This window comes from Eurosta solidaginis, chromosome 5, assembly GCF_040869045.1.
Source record: "Eurosta solidaginis isolate ZX-2024a chromosome 5, ASM4086904v1, whole genome shotgun sequence".
Lineage (NCBI taxonomy): Eukaryota > Metazoa > Arthropoda > Insecta > Diptera > Tephritidae > Eurosta > Eurosta solidaginis.
Genome location: NC_090323.1, coordinates 253,570,834 through 253,597,592, shown reverse-complemented (window position 1 = coordinate 253,597,592; position 26,759 = coordinate 253,570,834). Strand labels below are relative to the sequence as shown.

General features: G+C 44.6%; 1 protein-coding gene across 1 annotated transcript in view; it reads left to right on the top strand.

Moving 5' to 3' along the window:
* Positions 1–26,759, top strand: part of stet (stem cell tumor) — a 108,055-nt gene that overhangs the window by 22,165 nt on the left and 59,131 nt on the right. Inside the window, exon 4 of the mRNA XM_067789810.1 lies at positions 19,387–19,563. Within this exon, the coding sequence (XP_067645911.1) occupies positions 19,387–19,563 (177 nt within the window). The remainder of the gene's footprint in view (positions 1–19,386; positions 19,564–26,759) is intronic.

The window sequence follows — 26,759 nt, the reverse complement described above, 5'->3', positions numbered from 1 at the left end:
TTTCCGGGATAGTTTTTGGACCCTTCCGGGATCATTTCTGGATCTGTGCGGGATCCCATTTGGGTCATTTCCGGACTATTTCGGGATCATTTTGGGACCATTCCGGGTTCATTTCTGTATGGTTTTCGCGATCCGTCGTGGATCCCCTCGGAGCCATTTCGGAACTTTTTCTGGAGTATGTCGGGATAATTTAGGGACCCCTCTGGATATTTTCTGGATGGGAGCCAGTCATGGTCATTTCGGAACCTTTTCGGGATCATTTTGAAACACCTTCAGGGATAATTTCTGTGTGGTTCTCTGGATACGTCTAGAATCGTGTCGTTGTCATTTCTGGTTTTTTGGGACTATTCCGGGAAATTTTGGAGACCCTTTCGGGGCATTTCTGGATGGTTTTCGGGATCCGTCCGCGATAACGTGGGGGTCATTTCGTAGTTTTTCTGGATAATTTCGGGATCATTTGGGATCCAGCAGGTTATCAGCTCATTTAGTTCTTTTTTTTACTCAATTACAAAAATAAAATGCATTAGACAGAAAACAAAATTTTAAACAGATAACTTGATAAGCAGGCTAACGCGAATAGCCCATATATTTAAATTTCTCCTTGCGGACGGGGCCGCGGGTAAAGGCTAGTCTAATATATATTATAAATGGGAAAGTTTGGATGTTAAGATGTTTGGATGTTTGGATGTTTAGATGTTTGGATGTTTGGATGTTTGGATGTTTGTCCAGACGTTTGTCTTTGTGACTCAATAACGCAAGAACGGCTGGACCGATTTGGATGAAATTTTGCACACATATAGCCAATAGTCTAGAAGGATCTACTAGCTATATATTTTTCAAAAGGGGCGTGGTCCCCGCCCCCTAGGAACAGTTATAATTTAATTATTATATTTTTTCGTCTTTGCGACTGAATCACGCCAGAATGGCTACACGGATTTTGATGAAATTTGGGACACAGACAGTAGTCTACTAGCGAAATTTTTTTCCAACATGGAAAGAGAGGTGGGGGTCCCACGACCCTTCGAGAAATTATTTTTCATAATTTTTACACATTATAACTTTACGTATACTGGCCTTCACCAATATCACAGACTCAAGGGGTCAAATAAGTCGAGGGCTTACAAAGTAATCAGTGACACCCTCCGCCCGCCCCCCTTTATCTCCCCCTCTGGTGTAAAATCCATAAATTGTTATAACTCAATCTAAATTTTCTCCTAAATCAATAGTTTTTGGTATCTGGTACATACAGAACGAGATCTAGACAATTTTGGAGGAACGATCAGTGGTCCTCTCCTCTACTCCCGCCATCCGCCCCCCGTCAATTGTTTTTATTAGCACGCTTTTATTAGCTTTACCTATATGTTTCTATCTAACTTTTTATTCGCTCCAATGCGCCTGCTGCCTTATTAACATGGTTTTATAATTAGCTTCACCTTATTTGTAATCCCGTAAGGGTCATATCGAGACCCTTCCGGGATCATTTCTGGATGGTTTTCGGGATCGGTCCGGGATTACGCCGGGGTAATTTCGGGACTTTTTCGGGACTATTTCGGGATCATTTTGGGACCCTTCCGGGATCATTTCTGTATAGTTTACGGGATCCGTCCGGGATCCCGTCGGGGTTATTTTGGAACATTTTCGGGACTATTCCGGAATCATTTCGGGACTATTTCGCGATCATTTGGGGACCCTTCCGGCATCATTTCTGGATGGTTTTCGGGATCCGTGCGGGATCTCGTCGGGGTCATATGGGGACTTTTTTGGGATCATTTGAGGGATCTTCCGGCATAATTTCTGGATGGTTTTCGGGATCCGTCCGGGATATCGTCGGGGTCATTTGGGGACTTTTTCGGGATCATTTGGGGGCTCTTCAGGCATCATTTCTGGATGGTTTTCGGGATCCGTCCGGGATCTCGTCGGGGTCATTTGGGGACTTTTTCGGGATCATTTTGGGGCTCATCCGGCATCATTTCTGGATGGTTTTCGGGATCCGTCCGGGATCCCGTCGGGGTTATTTCGGGACTTTTTCGCGACTAATACGGGTTCATTTGGGAACCCTTTCGGCATCATTTCTGGATGGTTTTCGGGATCCGTCCGGGATCCCGTCGGGGTCATTTCGGGACTTTTTCGCGACTAATACGGGATCATTTGGGAACCCTTTCGGCATCATTTCTGGATGGTTTTCGGGATCCGTCCGGGATCCCATTAGGGTAATTTCGGGACTATTAGGGGATCATTTGGGAACCTTTCCGGCATCATTTCTGGATAATTTTCGGGATCCGTCCGGGATGCCGACGAGGTCATTTCGGGGCTATTTCGGGATCATTTGGGATACCTACCGGCATCATTTCTGGATGGTTTTTGGGATTCGGTCGGGATCCCGTCGTGGTCCTTTCGGGACTTTTTTTCGACTAATACGGGATCATTTGCGGACCCTTTCGGCATCATTTCTGGATAGTTGTCGGGATCCCGTCACGGTCATTTCGGGACTATTAGGGGATCATTTGAGGACCTTTCCGGCATCATTTCTGTATTGTTTTCGCAATCCTTTCGGGATCCCGTCAGGGTCATTTTGGGACTTTTTTGGGGCTAATACGGGATCATTTAGGGATCCTCTAGGGGTCGTTTCGTGACTTTTTCTGTTTTATTTCGGGATCATTTGGGGACCCTTCCGGCATAATTTCTTGATGGTTTGCCGGATCCATCAGGGTCATTTCGGGACCATTTTGGGATCATTTGGGGACCCTTCCGAGATCATTTCTGGATCCGTCCGGGATGCCGTAGGAGCCATTTCGGGATTTTTTGTTACTTTTCGGGGATAGTTTTTGGACCCTTCCGGGATCATTTCTGGATCTGTGCGGGATCCCATCTGGGTCATTTCCGGACTATTTCGGGATCATTTTGGGATCCTTCCGGAATCATTTCTGTATGGTTTTCGCGATCCGTCGTTGATTCCCTCGGAGCCATTTCGGAACCTTTTCTGGAGTATGTCGGGGTCATTTGGGGACTTTTTCGGGATCATTTGGGGCTCTTCCGGCATAATTTCTGGATGGTTTTCGGGATCCGTGCGGGATCTCGTCGGGGTCATTTGGGGACTTTTTCGGGATCATTTGGGGGTTCTTCCGGCATCATTTCTGGATGGTTTTCGGGATCCGTCCGGGATATCGTCGGGGTCATTTGGGGACTTTTTCGGGATCATTTGGGGGCTCTTCCGGCATCATTTCTGGATGGTTTTCGGGATCCGTCCGGGATCCCATCAGGGTAATTTCGGGACTATTAGGGGATCATTTGTGGACCTTTCCGGCATCATTTCTGAATAATTTTCGGTATCCGTCCGGGATGCCGACGAGGTCATTTCGGGATTATTTCGGGATCATTTGGGATACCTACCGGCATCATTTCTGGATGGTTTTTGGGATTCGTCCGGGATCCCGTCGGGGTCATTTCGGGACTTTTTCTCGACTAATACGGGATCATTTGCGGACCCTTTCGGCATAATTTCTGGATAGTTGTCGGGATCCGTTCGGGATCCCGTCACGGTCATTTCGGAACTATTAGGGGATCATTTGAGGACCTTTCCGGCATCATTTCTGGATAGTTTTTGGAATCCTTTCGGGATCCCGTCAGGGTCATTTCGGGGCTTTTTCGGGATCATTTAAGGATGGCTTTCAGGATTCGTCCGGGAACCCGTCAGGGTAATTTCTGGACTTTTCCGAGACTATTTCGGGATCATTTTGGGACCTTCCCAAGATCATTTCTGGATGGATTTCGGGATTTGTCCGGGATGCCCTCAGGGTAATTTTGGGACCATTAGGTGAGCATTTGAGGACCGTTCCGGCATCACTTCTGGATGGTTTTCGGTATCCGTTCAGATTCCCGTCGGAATAATTGCGGGACTTTTTCGGGATCATTGGGGTCCCTTCCAAAATCATTTCTGGATGGTTTTTGGGATTCGTGCGGCATCCCGTCGGGGTCATTTCGGGACTTTTTCTCGACTAATACGGGATCATTTGCGGGCCCTTTCGGTATCATTTCTGGATAGTTGTCGGGATCCGTTCGGGATCCCGTCAGGGTCTTTTCGGAACTATTGGAAGATCATTTGAGGACCTTTCCGGCATCATTTCTGGTTAGTTTTCGGGATCCTTTCCGGGTCCCATCAGGGTCATTTCGGGACTTTTTCGGCATCATTTAAGATTGGTTTTCAGGATTCGTCCGGTATCCGTCAGGGTAATTTCTGGACTTTTCCCAGACTATTTCGGGATAATTTTGGGATTCTCCCAAGATCATTTCTGGATGGATTTCGGGATCTGTCCGGGATGCTATTAGGTGATCATTTGAGGACCTTTTCGGCATCACTTCTGGATGGTTTTCGGTATCCGCTCAGGATCCCGTCGGAATTATTGCGGGACTTTTTCGGGATCATTTGGTGTCCCTTCCGGCATCATTTCTGGCTGGATTTTGGGATTCGTCCGGCATCCCGTCGGGTTCATTTCGGGACTTTTTCTCGACTAATACGGGATCATTTGCAGGCCCTTTCGGCATCATTTCTAGATAGTTGTCGGGATCCGTTCGGGATCCCGTCAGGGTCTTTTCGGAACTATTAGGTGATCATTTGAGGACATTTCCGGCATCATTTCTGGATAGTTTTCGGGATCATTTCGGGGTCCAGTCAGGGTCATTTCGGGACTTTTTCGGGATCATTTAGAGATGGCTTTCAGGATTCGTCCGGGAACCCATCAGGGTAATTTCTGAACTTTTCCGAGACTATTTCGGGATAATTTTGGGACCTTCCCAAGATCATTTCTGGATGGATTTTGGGATCAGTCCGGGATGCCGTCAGGGTCATTTTGGTATTAGGTGATCATTTGAGGACCTTTCCGGCATCACTTCTGGATGGTTATCGGTATCCGATCAGGATCCCCTCGGAATCATTGCGGGACTTTTTCGGGATCATTTGGGGTCCCTCCCAAGATCATTTCTGGATGGATTTCGGGATCTGTCCGGGATCCCGTCAGGGTCATTTAGGGGTGCGTTCGAGATCCCGTCAGGGTCATTTCGGGACTTCTTCGGGAATATATCGGGATCATTTCTGGATGGTTTATGGGATCCGTCCATGACCCCTTAAGGGTCATTTCGGGACTATTAGGTGATCATTTGAGGACCTTTCCGGCATCACTTCTGGATGATTTTCGGTATCCGTTCGGGATCCCGTCGGAATCAATGCGGGACTTTTACGGAATCATTTGGGATTCCTTCCGGCATCATTTCTGGATGGTTTTCGGGATTTGTCCGGGATCCCGTCGGGGTTATTTCGGGACCTTTTCGGGGCTAATACGGGATCATTTGGGGATCCTCTAGGGGTCGTTTCGTGACTTTTTCTGTATTATTTCGGGATCATTTTGGGACCCTTTCGGCATAATTTCTTGATGGTTTGCCGGATCCATCAGGGTCATTTCGGGACCATTTTGGGATCATTTTGGGACCCTTCCCAGATCATTTCTGGATCCGTCCGGGATGCCGTAGGAGCCATTTCGGGATTTTTTGTTACTTTTCCGGGATAGTTTTTGCACCCTTCCGGGATCATTTCTGGATCTGTGTGGGATCCAATCTGGGTCAATTCCGGACTATTTCGGGATCATTTTGGAATCCTTCCGGAATCATTTCTGTATGGTTTTCGCGATCCATCGTTGATCCCCTCGGAGCCATTTCGGAACTTTTTCTGGAGTTAGTCGGGATAATTTAGGGACCCTTCCTGGATATTTTCTGGATGGTTTCTGAGATCCGTCCGGGAGCCCGTCAGGGTAATTTCGGAACTTTTTCGGGACTATTTCGGGATCAATTTGGTACCCTTCAGGCATCATTTCTGTGTGGTTATCTGGATAAGTCTAGAATCGTGTTGTTGTCATTTCGGGTTTTTTTGGGACTACTTCGGGAACTTTTGGAAACACTTCCGGGGCGTTTCTGGATGGTTTTCGGGATCCGTCCGCGATAGCGTCGGGGTCATTTCGTGGCTTTTTCTGGATAATTTCGTTATCATTTTGGGATCCTATCAGGTTATCAGCTCATAAAGTTCTTTTTTTTACTCAATTACAAAAATAAAATGCATTAGACAGAAAAAAAATTTTAAACAGATAACTTTATAAGCAGGCTAACGTGAATAGCCCACATATTTCATTTTCTCCTTGCGGACGGGGCCGCGGGGGGGGGGGGGTAAAGGCTAGTATATTATAAATGGGAAAGTTTGGATGTTAAGATGTTTGGATGTTTGTCCAGACGTTTGTCTTTGTGGCTCAATAACGCAAGAACGGCTGGACCGATTTGGATGAAATTTTGCACACATATAGCCAATAGTCTAGAAGGATCTACTAGCTATATATTTTTCAAAAGGGGCGTGGTCCCCGCCTCCCAGGAACAGTTATAATTTAATTATTATATTTTTTCGTCTTTGCGACTGAATCACGCCAGAATGGCTACACGGATTTTGATGAAATTTGGGACACAGACAATAGTCTACTAGCGAAATTTTTTTCGAACATGGAAAGAGGGGTGGGGGTCCCACGACCCCTTTTAGAAATTATTTTTCATAATTTTTACACATTATAACTTTACGTATACTGGCCTTCACCAATATCACAGACTCAAGGTGTCAAATAAGTCGAGGGCTTACAAAGTAAGCAGTGACACCCTCCGCCCGCCCCCCTTTATCTCCCCTCTGGTGTAAAATCCATAAATTGTTATAACTCAATCTAAATTTTCTCCTAAATCAATAGTTTTTGGTATCTGGTACATACAGAACGAGATCTAGACAATTTTGGAGGAACGATCAGTGGTCCTCTCCTCTACTTCCGCCATCCGCCCTCCATCAATTGTTTTTATTAGCACGCTTTTATTAGCTTTACCTGTATGTTTCTATCTAACTTTTTATTCGCTCCAATGCGCCTGCTGCCTTATTAACATGGTTTTATAATTAGCTTCACCTTATTTGTAATCCCGTAAGGGTCATATCGAGACCCTTCCGGGATAATTTCTGGATGGTTTTCGGGATCGGTCCGGGATTACGCCGGGGTAATTTCGGGACTTTTTCGGGACTATTTCGGGATCATTTTGGGACCCTTCCGGGATCATTTCTGTATAGTTTACGTCGGGGTTATTTTGGAACATTTTCGGGACTATTCCGGAATCATTTCGGGACTATTTCGCGATCATTTGGGGACCCTTCCGGCATCATTTCTGGATGGTTTTCGGGATCCGTGCGGGATCTCGTCGGGGTCATATGGGGACTTTTTCGGGATCATTTGGGGGCTCTTCCGGCATCATTTCTGGATGGTTTTCGGGATCCTTCCGGGATATCGTCGGGGTCATTTGGGGACTTTTTCGGGATCATTTGGGGGCTCTTCCGGCATCATTTCTGGATGGTTTTCGGGATCCGTCCGGGATCTCGTCGGGGTCATCTGGGGACTTTTTCGGGATCATTTTGGGGCTCATCCGGCATCATTTCTGGATGGTTTTCGGGATCCGTCCGGGATCCCGTCGGGGTGATTTCGGGACTTTTTCGCGACTAATACGGGATCATTTGGGAACCCTTTCGGCATCATTTCTGGATGGTTTTCGGGATCCGTCCGGGATCCCGTCGGGGTCATTTCGGGACTTTTTCGCGACTAATACGGGATCATTTGGGAAGCCTTTCGGCATCATTTCTGGATGGTTTTCGGGATCCGTCCGGGATCCCATTAGGGTAATTTCGGGACTATTAGGGGATCATTTGGGAACCTTTCCGACATCATTTCTGGATAATTTTCGGGATCCGTCCGGGATGCCGACGAGGTCATTCCGGGACTATTTCGGGATCATTTGGGATACCTACCGGCATCATTTCTGGATGGTTTTTGGGATTCGTCCGGGATCCCGTCGTGGTCCTTTCGGGACTTTTTTTTCGACTAATACGGGATCATTTGCGGACCCTTTCGGCATCATTTCTGGATAGTTGTCGGGATCCCGTCACGGCCATTTCGGGACTATTAGGGGATCATTTGAGGACCTTTCCGGCATCATTTCTGTATTGTTTTCGGAATCCTTTCGGGATCCCGTCAGGGTCATTTTGGGACTTTTTCGGGGCTAATACGGGATCATTTGGGGATCCTCTAGGGGTCGTTTCGTGACTTTTTCTGTTTTATTTCGGGATCATTTGGGGACCCTTCCGGCATAATTTCTTGATGGTTTGCCGGATCCATCAGGGTCATTTCGGGACCATTTTATGATCATTTGGGGACCCTTCCGAGATCATTTCTGGATCTGTGCGGGATCCCATCTGGGTCATTTCCGGACTATTTCGGGATCATTTTGGGATCCTTCCGGAATCATTTCTGTATGGTTTTCGCGATCCGTCGTTGATTCCCTCGGAGCCATTTTGGAACCTTTTCTGGAGTATGTCGGGGTCATTTGGGGACTTTTTCGGGATCATTTGGGGCTCTTCCGGCATCATTTCTGGATGGTTTTCGGGATCCGTGCGGGATCTCGTCGGGGTCATTTGGGGACTTTTTCGGGATCATTTGGGGGCTCTTCCGGCATCATTTCTGGATGGTTTTCGGGATCCGTCCGGGATATCGTCGGGGTCATTTGGGGACTTTTTCGGGATCATTTGGGGGCTCTTCCGGCATCATTTCTGGATGGTTTTCGGGATCCGTCCGGGATCCCATCAGGGTAATTTCGGGACTATTAGGGGATCATTTGTGGACCTTTCCGGCATCATTTCTGGATAATTTTCGGTATCCGTCCGGGATGCCGACGATGTCATTTCGGGATTATTTCGGGATCATTTGGGATACCTACCGGCATCATTTCTGGATGGTTTTTGGGATTCGTCCGGCATCCCTTCGGGGTCATTTCGGGACTTTTTCTCGACTAATACGGGATCATTTGCGGGCCCTTTCGGTATCATTTCTGGATAGTTGTCGGGATCCCGTCAGGGTCTTTTCGGAACTATTGGGAGATCTTTTGAGGACCTTTCCGGCATCATTTCTGGTTAGTTTTCGGGATCCTTTCCCTGTCCCATCAGGGTCATTTCGGGACTTTCGGCATCATTTAAGATTGGTTTTCAGGATTCGTCCGGGATCCGTCAGGGTAATTTCTGGACTTTTCCCAAACTATTTCGGGATAATTTTGGGACCCTCCCAAGATCATTTCTGGATGGATTTCGGGATCTGTCCGGGATGCCGTCAGGGTCATTTTGGGACTATTAGGTGATCATTTGAGGACCTTTTCGGCATAACTTCTGGATGGTTTTCGGTATCCGCTCAGGATCCCGTCGGAATTATTGCGGGACTTTTTCGGGATCATTTGGTGTCCCTTCCGGCATCATTTCTGGATGGTTTTTGGGATTCGTCCGGCATCCCGTCGGGTTCATTTCGGGACTTTTTCTCGACTAATACGGGATCATTTGCGGGCCCTTTCGACATCATTTCTAGATAATTGTCGGGATCCGTTCGGGATCCCGTCAGGGTCTTTTCGGAACTATTAGGTGATAATTTGAGGACATTTCCGGCATCATTTCTGGATAGTTTTCGGGATCCTTTCGGGGTCCAGTCAGAGTCATTTCGGGACTTTTTCGGGATCATTTAGAGATGGCTTTCAGGATTCGTCCGGGAACCCGTCAGGGTAATTTCTGAACTTTTCCGAGACTATTTCGGGATAATTTTGGGACCTTCCCAAGATCATTTCTGGATGGATTTTGGGATCAGTCCGGGATGCCGTCAGGGTCATTTTGCTATTAGGTGATCATTTGAGGACCTTTCCGGCATCACTTCTGGATGGTTTTCGGTATCCGATCAGGATCCCCTCGGAATCATTGCGGGACTTTTTCGGGATCATTTGGGGTCCCTCCCAAGATCATTTCTAGATGGATTTCGGGATCTGTCCGGGATCCCGTCAGGGTCATTTAGGGGTGCGTTCGAGATCCCGTCAGGGTCATTTCGGGACTTCTTCGGGACTATATCGGGATCATTTCTGTATGGTTTATGGGATCCGTACATGACCCCTTAAGGGTCATTTCGGGACTATTAGGTGATCATTTGAGGACCTTTCCGGCATCACTTCTGGATGATTTTCGGTATCCGTGCGGGATCCCGTCGGAATCAATGCGGGACTTTTACGGAATCATTTGGGATTCCTTCCGGCATCATTTCTGGATGGTTTTCGGGATTTGTCCGGGATCCCGTCGGGGTTATTTCGGGACCTTTTCGGGGCTAATACGGGATCATTTGGGGATCCTCTAGGGGTCGTTTCGTGACTTTTTCTGTATTATTTCGGGATCATTTTGGGACCCTTTCGGCATAATTTCTTGATGGTTTGCCGGATCCATCAGGGTCATTTCGGGACCATTTTGGGATCATTTGGGGACCCTTCCGAGATCATTTCTGGATCCGTCCGGGATGCCGTAGGAGCCATTTCGGTATTTTTTGTTACTTTTCCGGGATAGTTTTTGCACCCTTCCGGGATCATTTCTGGATCTGTGCGGGATCCGATCTGGGTCAATTCCGGACTATCTCGGGATCATTTTGGAATCCTTCCTGAATCATTTCTGTATGGTTTTCGCGATCCATCGTGGATCCCCTCGGAGCCATTTCGGAACTTTTTCTGGAGTTAGTCGGGATAATTTAGGGACCCTTCCTGGATATTTTCTGGATGGTTTTTGAGATCCGCCCGGGAGCCCGTCAGGGTCATTTCGGAACCTTTTCGGGATCATTTTGGAACACCTTCAGGGATCATTTCTGTGTGGTTCTCTGGATACGTCTAGAATCGTGTCGCTCTCATTTCGGGTTTTTTGGGACTATTCGGGGAACTTTTGGAGACCCTTTCGGGGCATTTCTGGATGGTTTTCGGGATCCGTCCGCGATAGCGTTGGCGTCATTTCGTAGCTTTTTCTGGATAATTTCGGGATCATTTGGGATCCTATCAGGTTATCAGCTCATTTAGTTCTTTTTTTTACTCAATTACAAAAATAAAATGCATTAGACAGAGAACAAAATTTTAAACAGATAATAAGCAGGCTAACGCGAATAGCCCATATATTTAAAATTTTCTTTGCGGACGGGGCCGCGGGTAAAGGCTAGTATATTATAAATGGGAAAGTTTTGATGTTTGGATGTTTGTCCAGACGTTTGTCTTTGTGACTCAATAACGCAAGAACGGCTGAACCGATTTGGATGAAATTTTGCACACATATAGCCAATAGTCTAGAACTATCTACTAGCTATATATTTTTCAAAAGGGGCGTGGTCCCCGCCCCCTAGGAACAGTTATAATTTAATTATTATATTTTTTCGTCTTTGCGACTGAATCACGCCAGAATGGCTACACGGATTTTGATGAAATTTGGGACACAGACAGTAGTCTACTAGCGAAATTTTTTTCGAACATGGAAAGAGGGGTGGGGGTCCCACGACCCTTTCGAGCAATTACTTTTTAATAATTTTTACACATTATAACTTTATGTATACTGGCCTTCACCAATATCACAGACTCAAGGGGTCAAATAAGTCGAGGGCTTACAAAGTAAGCAGTGAAACACTCCGCCGCCCCCCCCCCCCCCCCCCTTTATCACCCCCTCTGGTGTAAAATCTATAAATTGTTATAACTCAATATAAATTTTCTCCTACTTCAATAGTTTTTGGTATCTGGCACATACAGATCGAGATCTAGACAATTTTGGAGGAACGATCAGTAGTCCTGTCCTTCTACACCCGCCATCCGCCCTCCTTCAATTGTTTTTATTAGCACGCTTTTATTAGCTTTACCTGTATGTTTCTATGTAACTTTTCATTCGCTCCAATGCGCCTGCTGCCTTATTAACATGGTTTTATAATTAGCTTCACCTTATTTGTAATCCCGTAAGGGTCATATCGAGGCCCCTTCGGGATCATTTCTGGATGGTTTTCGGGATCGGTCCGGGATCCTGCCGGGGTAATTTCGGGACTTTTTCGGGATCATTTTGGGACCCTTCCGGGATCATTTCTGTATAGTTTTCGGGATCCGTCCGCGATCCCGTCGGGGATATTTTGAGACATTTTCGGGACTATTCCGGAATCATTTCGGGACTATTTCGCGATCATTTGGGGACCCTTCCGGCATCATTTCTGGATGGTTTTCGGGATCCGTCCGGGATCCCGACGGGGTACTTTCGGGATCATTTGCGTACCTTCGAGAGATAAATTCTTGATGGTTTCCGGGATCATTACGGGACTTTTTCGGGGTTATTTGGAGTCCCTTTAGGCATCTTTTCTGGATGGTCTTCGGGATTCTTTCGGCATCCCGTCGGGGTCATTTCGGGACTTTTTCGCGACTAATACGGGATCATTTGGGGACCCTTTCGGCATCATTTCTGGATGGTTTTCGGGATCCGTCCGGGATCTCGTCGGGGTAATTTGGGAACTTTTTCGGGATCATTTGGGGGTTCTTCCGGCATAATTTCTGGATGGTTTTCGGGATCCGTCCGGGATCTCGTCGGGGTCATTTGGAGACTTTTTCGAGATCATTTGGGGGCTCTTCCGGCATCATTTCTGGATGGTTTTCGGGATCCGTCGGGGTCATTTCGGAACTTTTTCGCGACTAATACGGGATCATTTGGGAACCCTTTCGGCATAAATTCTCGATGGTTTTCGGGATCCGTCCGGGATCTCGTCGGGGTCATTTGGGGACTTTTTCGAGATCATTTGGGGGCTCTTCCGGCATCATTTCTGGATGGTTTTCGGGATCCGTCCGGGATCCCGTCGGGGTCATTTTGGAACTTTTTCGCGACTAATACGGGATCATTTGGGTACCCTTTCGGCATAAATTCTCGATGGTTTTCGGGATCCGTCCGGGATCTCGTCGGAGTCATTTGGGGACTTTTTCGGGATCATTTGGGAGTTCTTCCGGCATCATTTCTGGATGGTTTTCGGGATCCGTCCGGGATCTCGTCGGGGTCATTTCGGGACTTTTTCGGGATCATTTGGGGGCTCTTCCGGCATCATTTCTGGATGGTTTTCGGGATCCGTCCGGGATCCCGTCGGGGTAATTTCGGGACTTTTTCGCGACTAATACGGGATCATTTGGGAACCCTTTCGGCATCATTTCTGGCTGGTTTTCGGAATCCGTCCGGGACCCCGTCGGGGTCATTTCGGGTCTTTTTCGCGACTAATACGGGATCATTTGGGAACCCTTTAGGCATCATTTCTTTATGGTTTTCGGGATCCGTCCGGGATCCCATCAGGGTAATTTCGGGACTATTAGGGGATCATTTGGGGACCTTTCCGGCATCATTTCTGGATAATTTTCGGGATCCGTCCGGGATGCCGACGAGGTCATTTCGGGACTATTTCGGGATCATTTGGGATACCTACCGGCATCATTTCTGGATGGTTCTTGGGATTCGTCCGGGATCCCGTCGGGGTCATTTCGGGACTTTTTCTCGACTAATACGGGATCATTTGCGGAACCTTTCGGCATCATTTCTGCATAGTTGTCGGGATCCGTTCGGGATTCCGTCACGGTAATTTCGGGACTATTATTTCTGGATAGTTTTCGGAATCCTTTCGGGATCCCGTCAGGGTCACTTCGGGACTTTTTCGGGATCATTTAAGGATGGCTTTCAGGATTTGTCCGGGAACCCGTCAGGGTAATTTCTGGACTTTTCCGAGACTACTTCGGGATCATTTTGGGACCTTCCCAAGATCATTTCTGGCTGGATTTCGGGATCTGTCCGAGATGCCGTCAGGGTCATTTTGGGACTATTAGGTTATCATTTGAGGACCTTTCCGGCATCACTTCTGCATGGTTTTCGGTATCCGTTCAGGATACCGTCGGAATAATTGCGGGACTTTTTCGGGATCATTTGGGGTCCCTTCCGGCATCATTTCTGGATGGTTTTTGGGATTCGTCCGGCATCCCGTCGGGGTCATTTCGGGACTTTTTCTCGACTAATACGGGATCATTTGCGGCCCCTTTCGGCATCATTTCTAGATAGTTGTCGGGATCCGTTCGGGATCCCGTCAGGGTATTTTCGGAACTATTAGGAGATCATTCGAGGGCCTTTCCGGCATCATTTCTGGATAGTTTTCGGGATCCTTTCGGGGTCCCGTCAGGGTCATTTCGGGACTTTTTCGTGATCATTTAAGGATGTTTTTCAGGATTCGTCCGGGAACCCGTCAGGGTAATTTCCGGACTTTTCCGAGATTATTTCGGGATCATTTTGGGACCTTCCCAAGATCATTTCTCGATGGATTTCGGGATCAGTCCGGGATGCCGTCAGGGTCATTTTGGGACTATTAGGTGATCATTTGAGGACCTTTCCGGCATCACTTCTGGATGGTTTTCGGTATCCGTTCAGGATCCCGTCGGAATTATTGCGGGACTTTTTCGGAATCATTTGGGGTCGCTCCCAAGATCATTTCTGGATGGATTTCGGCATCTGTCCGGGATCCCGTCAGGGTCATTTAGGGATGCGTTCGAGATCCCGTTAGGGTCATTTCCGGACTTCTTCGGGACTATATCGGGATCATTTCTGGATGGTTTACGGGATCCGTCTAGGATCCCTTAAGGGTCATTTCGGGACTATTAGGTGATCATTTGAGGACCTTTCCGGCATCACTTCTGGATGATTTTCGGTATCCGTTCGGGATCCCGTCGGAATCATTGTGGGACTTTTTCGGAATCATTTGGGATCCTTCCGGCATCATTTCTGGATGGTTTTCGGGATTTGTCCGGGATCCCGTCGGGGTTATTTCGGGACCTTTTCGGGGCTAATACAGGATCATTTGGGGATCCTCTAGGGGTCGTTTCGCGACTTTTTATGTATTATTTCGGGATCATTTGGGGACCCTTCCGGCATAATTTCTTGATGGTTTGTCGGATCCATCAGGGTCATTTCGGAACTACTTTGGGATCATTTGGGGACCCTTCCGAGATAATTTCTGGATCCGTCCGGGATGCCGTAGGAGCCATTTCGGAATTTTTTGTTTCTTTTCCGAGATAGTTTTTGGACCCTTCCGGGATCATTTCTGGATCTGTGCTGGATCCCATCTGGGTCATTTCCGGACTATTTCGGGATCATTTTGGGATCCTTCCGGAATCATTTCTGTATGGTTTTCGCGATCCGTTGTGGATCCCCTCGGAGCAATTTCGGAACTTTCTCTGGAGTATGTCGGGGTCATCTGAGGACTTTTTCGCGATCATTTGGGGGCTCTTCCGGCATAATTTCTGGATGATTTTCGGGATCCGTCCGGGATCCTGTCGCGGTCATTCCGGGACTTTTTCTCGACTAATACGGGATCATTTGGGGACCCTTTCGGCATCATTTCTGGATAGTTTTCGGGATACGGACGGGGTCATTTCGGGACTATTTCGGGATCATTTGGGGTACCTACCGGCATCATTTCTGGATGGTTTTTGGTATCCGTCCGGGATCTCGTCGGGGTCATTTGGGGACCTTTTCGGGATCATTTGGGGGCTTTTCCGGCATCATTTCTGGATGGTTTTCGGTATCCGTCCGGGATCCCGTCGGGGTCATTTCGGGACTTTTTCGCGACTAATACGGGATTATTTGGGGGCTCTTCCGGCATAATTTCTGAATGGTTTTCGGGATCCGTTCGGGATCCCGTCGGGGTCATTCCGGGAATTTTTCTCGACTAATACGGGATCATTTGGGGACCCTTTCGGCATCATTTCTGGATAGTTTTCGGGATCCGTCCGGGATCCGGACGGGGTCATTTCGGGACTATTTCGGGATCATTTGGGGTACCTACCGGCATCATTTCTGGATGGTTTTCGGGATTCGTCCGGGATCCCGTCGGGGTCATTTCAGGACTTTTTCGGGATCATTTAGGGTACCTTCCGGCATCATTTCCAGATGGTTTTCTGCATCAGTCCGGGATCCGGTAGGGGTCATTTCGGGACTTTTTCTCGACTAATACGGGATCATTTGGGGACCCTTTCGGCATCATTTCTGGATGGTTTTCGGGATCCGTCCGGGATCCGGTCGGGGTCATTTCGGGACTTTTTCTGGACTAATACGGGATCATTTGGGAACCCTTCCGGCATCATTTCTGGATAGTTTTCGGGATCCGTCCGGGATCCCATCGGCGTCATTTCGGGACTTTTTCGGGATAATTTGGGTTCCCTTCCGGCATCATTTCTGGATGGTTTTCGAGATTCGTCCGGGATCCCGTCGGGGTCATTTCAGGACTTTTTCGCCACTAATGCGGGATCGTTTGGGGGCCGTTTCGCCATCATTTCTGGATGGTTTTCGGAATCGGCCCGGGATCCCGTCATGGTCATTTCGGGACTATTAAGGGATCATTTGAGGACCTTTCCGGCATCATTTCTGGATTGTTTTCGGTATACGTTCGGGATCCCGTCGGGGTCATTTCGGGAGTTTTTCGGGATCATTTGGGTTCCATTTCGGCATCATTTCTGGATGGTTTTCGAAATTCGTCCGGGATCCCGTCGGGGTCATTTCAGGACTTTTTCGCCACTAATGCGGGATCATTTGGGGGCCCTTTCGCCATCATTTCTGGATGGTTTTCGGGATCCGTCCGGGATCTCGTCATGGTCATTTCGGCACTATTTGGGGATCATTTGGGAACCTTTCCGGCATAATTTCTGGATAGTTTCCGGGATCCGTCGGGGATCCCTTCAGTGTCATTTCGGGACTATTAAGAGATCATTTGAGGAACTTTCCGGCATCATTTCTGGATAGCTTTCGGGATCAGTCCGGGATCCCGTCGGGGTCATTCCGGGACTTTTTCTCGACCAATACGGGATCATTTGAGGACCTTTCCGGCATCATTTCTAGATGTTTTTGGGATCCGTCCGGAATCCCGTCGGGGTCATTTCGGGACTTTTTCTCGACTAATACGGGATGATTTGGGGACTTTTCGGCATCATTTCTGGATGGTTTTCGGTATCCGTTAGGAATCCCGTCGGGGTCATTTCGAGACTTTTTCGGTAACATTTGGGTTCCCTTCCGGCAGCATTTCTGGATGTTTTTCGGGATTCGTCCGGGATCCCGTCGGATTCATTTCAAGACTTTTTCGGGATCATTTGGGGTACCTTCCGGCATCATTTCTAGATGGTTTTCTGTATCAGTCCGGGATCCCGTCGAGGTTATTTCGAGACTTTTTCGCCACTAATACGGGATCATTTGGGGACCATTTCGCCTTCATTTCTGGATGGTTTTTGGGATCCGTCCGGGATCCCGTCAGGGTTATTTCGGCACTATTTGGGGATCATTTGGGAACCTTTCCGGCGTCATTTCTGGATAGTTTCACGGATCCGTCGGGGATCCCTTCAGGGTGATTTCGGGACTATTAAGGGATCATTTGAGGACCTTTCCGGCATCATTTCTGTATAATTTTCGGGATCAGTCCGGGATCCCGTCGGGGTCATTTCGGAACTATTTCGGGATCATTTGGTGTTCCTTTCGGCATTATTTCTGGATGGTTTTCGGGATCCGTAAGGGACCCCGTCGGGGTCATTTCAAGACTTTTTCTCGACTAATACGGGATCATTTGAGGACCTTTCCGGCATCAGTTCTGAATAGTTTCCGGGATCCCGACGGGGTCATTTCGGAACTATTTCGGGATCATTTGCGGTACCTACCGACATCATTTCTGGATTGTTTTCGGGATCTGTACGGGATCCCGTCAGGGTCATTTCAGGACTCTTTCGGGATCATTTGGGTCCCTTCCGGCATCATTTCTGCATGGTTTTCGGGATCCGTAAGGGATCCCATCGGGATCATTTCGGGATCATTTGGTGTACCTTTCGGCATCATTTCTGGATGGTTTTCGGTATCCGTCCGGAATCCGGTCGGGGTTATTCCAGGACTTTTTCGGAATCATTTTGGGTACCTTCCTTCATCATTTCTAGATAGTTTTGGGGATCCGTCCGAGATCCCGTCGGGGTCATTTCGGGACTTTTTCGGGATCATTTAAGCATGGTTTTCAGGATTCGTCCGGGATCCCGTCAGGGTAATTTGTGCACTTTTCCGAAACTATTTCGGAATCATTTTGGGCCAAAATGATTTCTGGATGGATTTCGGGATCTGTCCGGGATCCCCGCGGGGTCAGTTAGGGGGCCGTTTGAGATCCCGTCAGGGACATTTCGGGACTTCTTCGGGACTATTTCGGGATCATTTCTGGATGGTTTTCGGGATCCGTCCGGAATTCCGTCGGAGTTATTTCACGAATTTTTCGGAATCATTTTGGGTACATTCCTTCATTATTTCTAGATAGTTTTGGGTATCCGTCCGGGATCCCGTCGGGGTCATTTAGGGACTTTTTCGGGGACAACACGCGATCATTTTTGGACCCTTCCGGCATCACTTCTGGATGGATTTAGGGATATGTACGGGAACCCATTAGGGTAATTTCGGGACTTTTTCGGGACTATTTCGGGATCATTTGGGGACCACTTAGGGGTAATTCCATGACTTTATCTGTATTATTTCGAGATCATTTGAAGACCCTTCCGGCATCAATTCTTGATCGTTTGCCGGATCCATCAGGGTCATTTCGGGACCATGTTGGGATCATTCCTGGATCCGTCCAGGATGCCGTAAGATTCATTTTGAGATTTTTTTTGTTACTTATTCGGGATAGTTTTGAAACCCTTCCGGGATCACATTTGGATCCGTGCGGGATTCCATCGGGGCCATTTTCGGCCTATTTCGGAATCATTTTGGGACCCTTCCGGAATCATTTCTTTATGGTTTTCGCTATCCGTTGTGGATCCCTCGGGGTCATTTCGGAACTTTATCGGAGCTTTTTCTGGACTATGTCGGGATAATTTAGGAACCCTTCCTGGATGGTGTTTGAGATCCGTCCGGGAGCCCGTCAGGGTAATTTCGGAACTTTTTCGGGACTATTTCGGGATCAATTTGGTACCCTTCAGGCATCATTTCTGTGTGGTTCTCTGGATAAGTCTAGAATCGTGTCGTTGTCATTTCGGGTTTTTTGGGACTACTTCGGGAACTTTTGGAAACACTTCCGGGGCGTTTCTGGATGGTTTTCGGGATCCGTCCGCGATAGCGTCGGGGTCATTTCGTGGCTTTTTCTGGATAATTTCGTTATCATTTTGGGATCCTATCAGGTTATCAGCTCATAAAGTTCTTTTTTTTATTCAATTACAAAAATAAAATGCATTAGACAGAAACAAAATTTTAAACAGATAACTTTATAAGCAGGCTAACGTGAATAGCCCACATATTTCATTTTCTCCTTGCGGACGGGCCACGGGTAAAGGCTAGTATATATATAAATGTGAAAAAAAACCCAGCTATTATATTTATATTTTTAGTATATCAAGTTTTAGTAGTTGTTAAAATTTTTCTCTATGATTTTTTCCGTTTGATAGTTTGATCCGGAAGGCTTCGGTGAGATAACTGTTGATGACTTTGTAAAGGCGTTAAAATCTTCCGAATTCTTATCACAAGTGCCTATGAATAAAAGAGAATTGCTGCATGAGCGTGCGAAAAAAGCGCGTTTGCCAATTGGACCTGGATATGTTACCTTTCAGGATTTCGTAAATGTGGTAAGTGTTGAACGAAATATTTCGTACTTTTAATTTTTTAAAATAAACTATTTATACCTATAAAGTTTTTTGTGAAAATCTGAATTGCATTAAATTATGAGATGATTAACGATCTTCGGTACAAAATGCGTTTTAGCAGAGAAAAGCGTTAAATCAGATTAGCCAATTGATTTGGAAGTAATTAAAAAACTAATATGCGGCAATTATGATTAAGTATTATCCTTATTTTCCAAGTTTTATAAAGATTGAAGGAATAATCAATGGCTACAAATCTGAAGACTTTTATTTGTTGTCTGCTCTAAATTCGGAGTTGAATCTCGGTAGCCGCTTTGAAGCAGACTCCCTTCAGATATTTTTTTTAAAAAAAGAAGCTCTTTTTCAAATTTTTAAAAACGTTCTATCTCAAAATCTTAGAATAATATTGATAAACGCCATTTATAGTTAAGCTCCATGTGTATTTATGGTAAGATAAGGCATATTCTGATTGGTTGCTATGCTACCCGGTCTCTCTAGCTCTCTAGACGCAGGAACCAATTATATAATGTACCCTGTGTGCATACTCAAACCATTTGGTTAGATCAATAAACCTACTGATGTCCTTTATTGAGCATTTTGACACCGCCCCTAAGTCGGTCAGCACAAAACTGGCTAGGGTTCGGCACCTCATGTTCGTTAGGGCTGCGCTTCTCACTACAGCTCTCGCACCTGTCATTGAACCTGTCGTTCTCATTCATTCCGCATGTGAGCTAAACGGCCATTGTCCTATAATAGTGGATGTGATCTTGAATATATCTTTCCTGGACATATCTTGGACAGACATATCTCACCATTGCTTACCTGATTCTCGAACAGCAAATTACAGGCCCTCTCTATACCTGTTGTTTCTGCTTGGGAGATACTAGCTAAGTTTGGAAGACGAATGTATATTGCGACTTTTAGCTGTTCGGAGAAAACACTCGCAACAACACCGCAATTCATTTTGATCCCGCCTGTGTAGAGTGTCGTTCCGTCCTATTTGTAAACTATGTCGGTTGCCCAGCCCGTTCTTGAGGGACACCTCACTTTGAAATTCTTGTCAAAGTTCAATGTGGGTGAAAGGTAATATGTTACCACATCCACAGTGGGGAGCATTTTTGGGATACCGCCGTATCCATGCAGCTTTTCGCTTCAGCTTCTAAACTTGCTAAGTGTGATGGCAGAGCTTTTAGCTGTCAGCGGTAGGTCGAGGTTCAATGGCAGCTGGTTAAGAATAACATATCCGTTAAATTCGGCCAAAGTGCTTCAGTTGCTGCCGCTGTGTCTTGTTTGATTTCTTACTAAAGGACACCATACTAACACACCGTTTGCTCGGAGGGGCTTTATGACCGCTATGGTAATACACTCGGACCCTTTGGAGGGATTTGATAATAGCTCTGATTTGTGTGTTGTTGAAGCACCCGCTATATCTTAGAAGGCAACAAGGGTGTACTGTTTGTTGTGAAGTGATTGCTCTACAAAACCAATGAGTTCATGAAGGGCAGTTTCAGTTACACGCTATTCATGCATGCATGCTGAGTCTTTGATAGGCTAGGCCTTGTCAATATTGACGTGAAGTAGATGTCCAACGGCCTCTCAAGTGCGTTAAGCATGAATAATTTGAGGCTTATAGATCTGTAGTCTTTGGCATTTTCGTGCGTTCGTCTATCCTCCTTAGACAGGAAGGTTATTTCTATTTTCCTCCAGCTTTGTGTAAAATAGGGTAGAGTGATATTAGCTCTGTAGGCCCTTTCCAGCCAGAGTACCACTGGGTCACGCCATCGAAGCTAAGAAATTTAAATGAGGAGAAACTGTTAACTGCGAATCTCTGACGGCTGAGAGCTCATGCAGAGGCCTTTCTTTTTACTGGTAATATCATCTTGGCAAGTGTGTATTGATGAGGGTGTTCAGGGACTCCCCTGCTGAGCATTTTCTATTCAGTAGCCGAAATGAGATGGAAGCATATTTTCGTCACCTACACATACATACGTATTTGATGTACATAAGTATTTTCATACATGCTTATTAAATGCCTTGTAGATACATATGGACCCATTTTAACAATTGACAATTTTGTGTCCACTTTAAGTAAATATCCTTTACCTAATTTGCACTTTGAATATTTGTGATCTTTTTGTTTCGTGTTTTACAATAGTATGCTAGTTTGAGGGCCCGCCCAAAAATTGTGTGAGTAAAACCCTTCTTGCCTTGATCTTTCTTAACTTACATTACGTATAAGCCTTATACCCTACGTTGTTTCACAGTCTTAAGCTGTAAGTATTTTTTTTAATGGGCATTTTTTTTGTTGGGCGCAAGGTTACTTACGCATATACATATGTACACGTACGTGAGTCCACTCAAAAAATGCTTACTATTGCAATTCCATTAAGACCAAATCTTGTTTGTTTGTGTTTGGATTGGCTACTTTTTCATTGGTGTCTTTAGCATTCAAGTATCAATTGTTGTTGCTACTTGCAACTTCAAGGTGCAGATGAGCGCTATACCTGCATATTATATCTATGATACCGTGTTTGTGTAGGCATTAGTGATACACAAAACTGAGTAACCGGATGAGGGTCCTACCGAAAAATGTCGCGTCAATGCATATATTGGTGGCAATTAAGGCAATAATCTTACACATTACAAGTACACATCAAGAAGTGTTCTGGAATGCAAAGAAGCATTGGAAAAACTTCGCTCCGGGAGGAGCATACATCTGTACGGGGTTCCCGGTCATAAATAAATAGAAGCTAAAGAAAATGCCTATGAGTTTGCACAGGAGGGTGCAGCACATTGGGAGACATTAAAAGGAGACAGGAGTTGCATATGATCCATCAAGCAGGAAAGGCATGGACAGAAGCACGGAGCTGCGAAATTTCTAAGATCATGTGCAAATCTTACGATATTAAACTCACAAAGTGGCTCATATCTCTTAAGAGAGAAGACTTAAGGCTCACGATGAGCAAACTAACTGAACACTGCCTTCTGGTGTCACATGATTATAAGATAGGCCACGTCAGTAACAGCAGATGTAGAATGTGCGAGCTGCAGGAAAAAATTGTTCTGTACATTCTGTGTTTGTGTCCTGCACTTGCCTGGTCTCGAAGTACATAGCAATTAAACTAGGTCCTAGAAAATTTTAGTATTTGCCAAGTGGACGGAGTCATTCTATAACATAAATCGTGGCACCTCATTAGGGTTCTTACGTTTGGTCGTCAAACAAATTCTGCTAACACTATGGACACATTCAGTCTATGTGAGGTCTTATTGAGCGGTCAGTTCAACCTAACTTAACCCACTGTATGTGAATCAAAAAATTTTTAGCTGTAGAAATTTACTGGGAGACAGTCAAATCGCAGTAAAATCCTTATAACCGCTAAAAATGCATTGAAATCATGCTGGAATGTTCTTGAGATAAGGATTACTTCCAAGACTGGCCAGCTTTGAAAAAGATTTTGCAGTAGAGTGCTCTTCTAAAAGAAAAATTAATACAGGACGTTTTTCAAACCTTTCTTAAGGTAGGCGGTTTTTGAAACCAAATATGAGTAAGTGTGATATTCTACTGAGCTGTCGATTTATACTTCATAACAATAGCTACCTTGATTCCAATTTTTTTTTATATCGTACGGATTTACATCTTATTTTGGCCAATGGTGCCGATCTTGCGCGAGCCGCTTCTTTACTTGCTCGAAACCGCACATCCCTAATGCATAGTCACTTGTATCCTTGCTGATGTTTACGTTGTTATTATTGTTGTTATTGTCATTAAATTTGTTCAAATTGCAATCGTTGATGTTTACTTCATTCTGCTTTAAGAAATTTACTTGGATTTGATGCGTTGCATTTATAAGAACTTACGTGTTTAGATACTAGAGTAAAACCGAAGGTTCGGCTTCGGCTGAACATTTTTGCTTGATTTGATTTTGAACTTGAATAGCGGTTGAAACTCATTTAAACATAGGGTTTTCCTACTGGCCACTGTTGCAGATACTGTTATCTATCATAGGACACAGCTAGGCTGGGTGCAGGTGATGTATAGATTTTTCCAACTTTCTATCCCGTTCTGTCCATTTATCGTATTAAAGTTGAATTCGAAAAACAGGTTGATTGCAAGCGAAAAGGGCAAATTTCTTTTGAGGCAGGCTTCAAACTGATACTAGAACTATCCTGGAATCAGCAATGTTGCTTTTAATCAATCTCTCAATGCCTGAATAGATAAATTTGACACACTTATTTTAAATTTAGTAGCATCCCAGTAGGGAACCATAACTACAAATCGATTTTTACTTGAGAACCTTGCAACCAGTACTGTTTGAAAAGTCGTATACTTTACCTAGAAGTGAGCTGACTATTTTTACATGCACTGGCCTAGGAGTTTGTCCGTTATACCAGCTCCTACATGACTTCTATGCTGACTATAAACTAATATTTTTATGTTAGTCACAAAACAACTTATGTGGGCATATTTTGGGGAGGCTAAATTAACTTTGAACTGGCTATTAGCGTTAGCCCTATAGCTCTTATTTGCAATCGATTTTTCGATTAATGCTTGGTTTTCACTAGTTCAAATAGACTTACATCAAAAACTGCCTCAAGCTCATCCCCTGATCAGCTGGCATCATAAATTTTATTCATTATGTCATATTACTAACTAGAAATCAAAGCCCACGCAAAAATTGTGTGTTCATTTAGTTCAAAAACCATTTTATTATTTAATTGATGGTGGCCTGCTGGCAAACGAAAATAAATTGCCAACATGTCAGCTATTGAAATTCGAATGTCAAATTTGCCATTCCATTTGAGCAGTACCCATTTTTACTTCAAGTCAAGGTCCATTCAATTGTCACTTTGTAGTCATAAAGATTTACGAACCAAAGTGCAAAATATGTGAGCTGCTGATGGCTAACAATAACTCCACAACGACTTTGCAATTCACGGTACTTATAAAGAATTATAAACAAAAAGAAATATTCGAATAGTCGAATCTGTCACTAATCGAAAAGTTGTTTTCATTGATTAGTAATAATCGATATATTTACTAAACAACTTTTGATAATGTCCTAATAGCTTATTCGAATAGTCGATAGTGGCCGGTTTTTCAAGAAAATATGAAAACAACGAATTTACAAACTGAAAATTTGCTGCCCTGTTTTGTTTTCCATTGTTTTGGGTATGATTTGAAGAAAATCGAAATTTTTTTTAAATTGTTTGACTTCCGTAGGGCTTTAGGGTTAACAAAAAGTGAGTCCTGAAAAGTCGAAGAAAAGCAAAGAGTTTCATTTTCAATTGCTTGGCTTTTTAAAAGGGAGTGGCCTTTAGTTCTATAGGTGGACTCTTTTTCGAGATAAAGGTGGACCAGGGGTGACTCGAGAATGTGTTTGTACGATATGGGTATCAAATTAAAGGTATTTATGAGGGTTTTAAAATGGAGTGGCCCTTAGTTGTATACGTGAAGGCGTTTTCGAGATATCGACCAAAATGTGCACCAGGGTGACCCAGAACATCATCTGTCGGGTACCGCTAATTTATTTATATATACAATACCACGAACAGTATTCCTGCCAAGATTCCAAGGGCTTTTGATTTCGTCCTGCAGAACTTTTTCATTTTCTTCTAAATAATATGGTAGGTGTCACACTCATTTTACAAAGTTTTTTCTAAAGTTATATCTTGCGTCAATAAACCAATCCAATTACCATGTTTCATCCCTTTTTTCATATTTGGTATAGAATTATGGAATTTTTTTAATTTTTCATAATTTTCGATATCGAAAAAGTGGGCGTCGTCATAGTCGGATTTCGGCCATTTTTTATACCAAGATAAAGTGAGTTCAGATATGTACGTGAACTAAGTTTAAGTTTAAGTTTAAGTAAAGATATATCGGTTTTTGCTCAAGTTATAGTGTTAAGGGCCAAACTGAAGGACAGACGGTCGACTGTGTATAAAAGCTGGGCGTGGCTTCAACCGATTTTGCCCATTTTCACAGAAAATAGTTATCGTCATAGAATCTATGCCCCTACCAAATTTCACAAGGATTGGTAAATTTTTGTTCGACCTATGGCATTAAAAGTATCCTAGACAAATTAAATGAAAAAGGGCGGAACCACGCCCATTTTGAAATTTTCTTTTATTTTTGTATTTTATTGCACGATAGCATTACTGGAGTTGAATGTTGACATAATTTACTCATATACTGTAAAGATATTAAATTTTTTGTTAAAATTTGACTTTTAAAAAATTTTTTTTAAAAAGTGGGCATGTTCGTAATCCGATTTTGCTAATTTTTATTTGTTACACATATAGTAATAGGAGTAACGTTCCTGCTAAATTTCATCATGATATCTTCAACAACTGCCAAATTACAGCTTGCAAAACTTTTAAATTACCTTCTTTTAAAAGTGGGCGGTGCCACACCCATTGGTCAAAATTTTACCAACTTTCTATTCTGCGTCATAAGGTCAACCCACCTACCAAGTTTCATCGCTCTATCCGTCTTTGGTAACGAATTATAACACTTTTTCGGTTTTTCGAAATTTTCGATATCGAAAAAGTGGTTGTGGTTATGGCCCGATTTCGTTCATTTTAAATAGCGATCTAATATGAGTGCACAGGAACATGCATACCAAATTTCATCAAGATACCTCGAAATTTACTCAAGTTATCGTGTTAACGCACAGACGGACGGACGGACGGACGGACATGTCTAAATGAATTTCTTTTTTCACCCAGATAATTTTGATATATAGAAGTCTATATCTATCTCGATAAGTTTATGCCGTTACGGATTACCGTTATGCGAACAAAATTGATACACTCTGTGAGCTTTGCTCAGCTGAGTATAAAAACAATGCAAATAACACGCGAAAATTATTTCGGTCTCTAATGGTTCACTTTCTTCTCAAGAAAGTTGATTTTAATTGTGTTTTTATGCACCAAATTTTCAAACTAAAAATAAAATTTTCATTTGTCAGAAAAAAATAAAGAAAACACGGCCGAATGTCAAAAAAACCTATCGAATACAAACCGGCTCGTTTGTTTTTAATGAACTAGGTTGTATTTTTTTTGTATTTCGTTAGTTTTTTGAAATATAGTTTACACACTTACACCAGTACTGAAGCCGTATTAGGAGGGAGTGCGACAAAAAATTTAAGATAATATAAAAGAAAAAAAAACACGAAAAT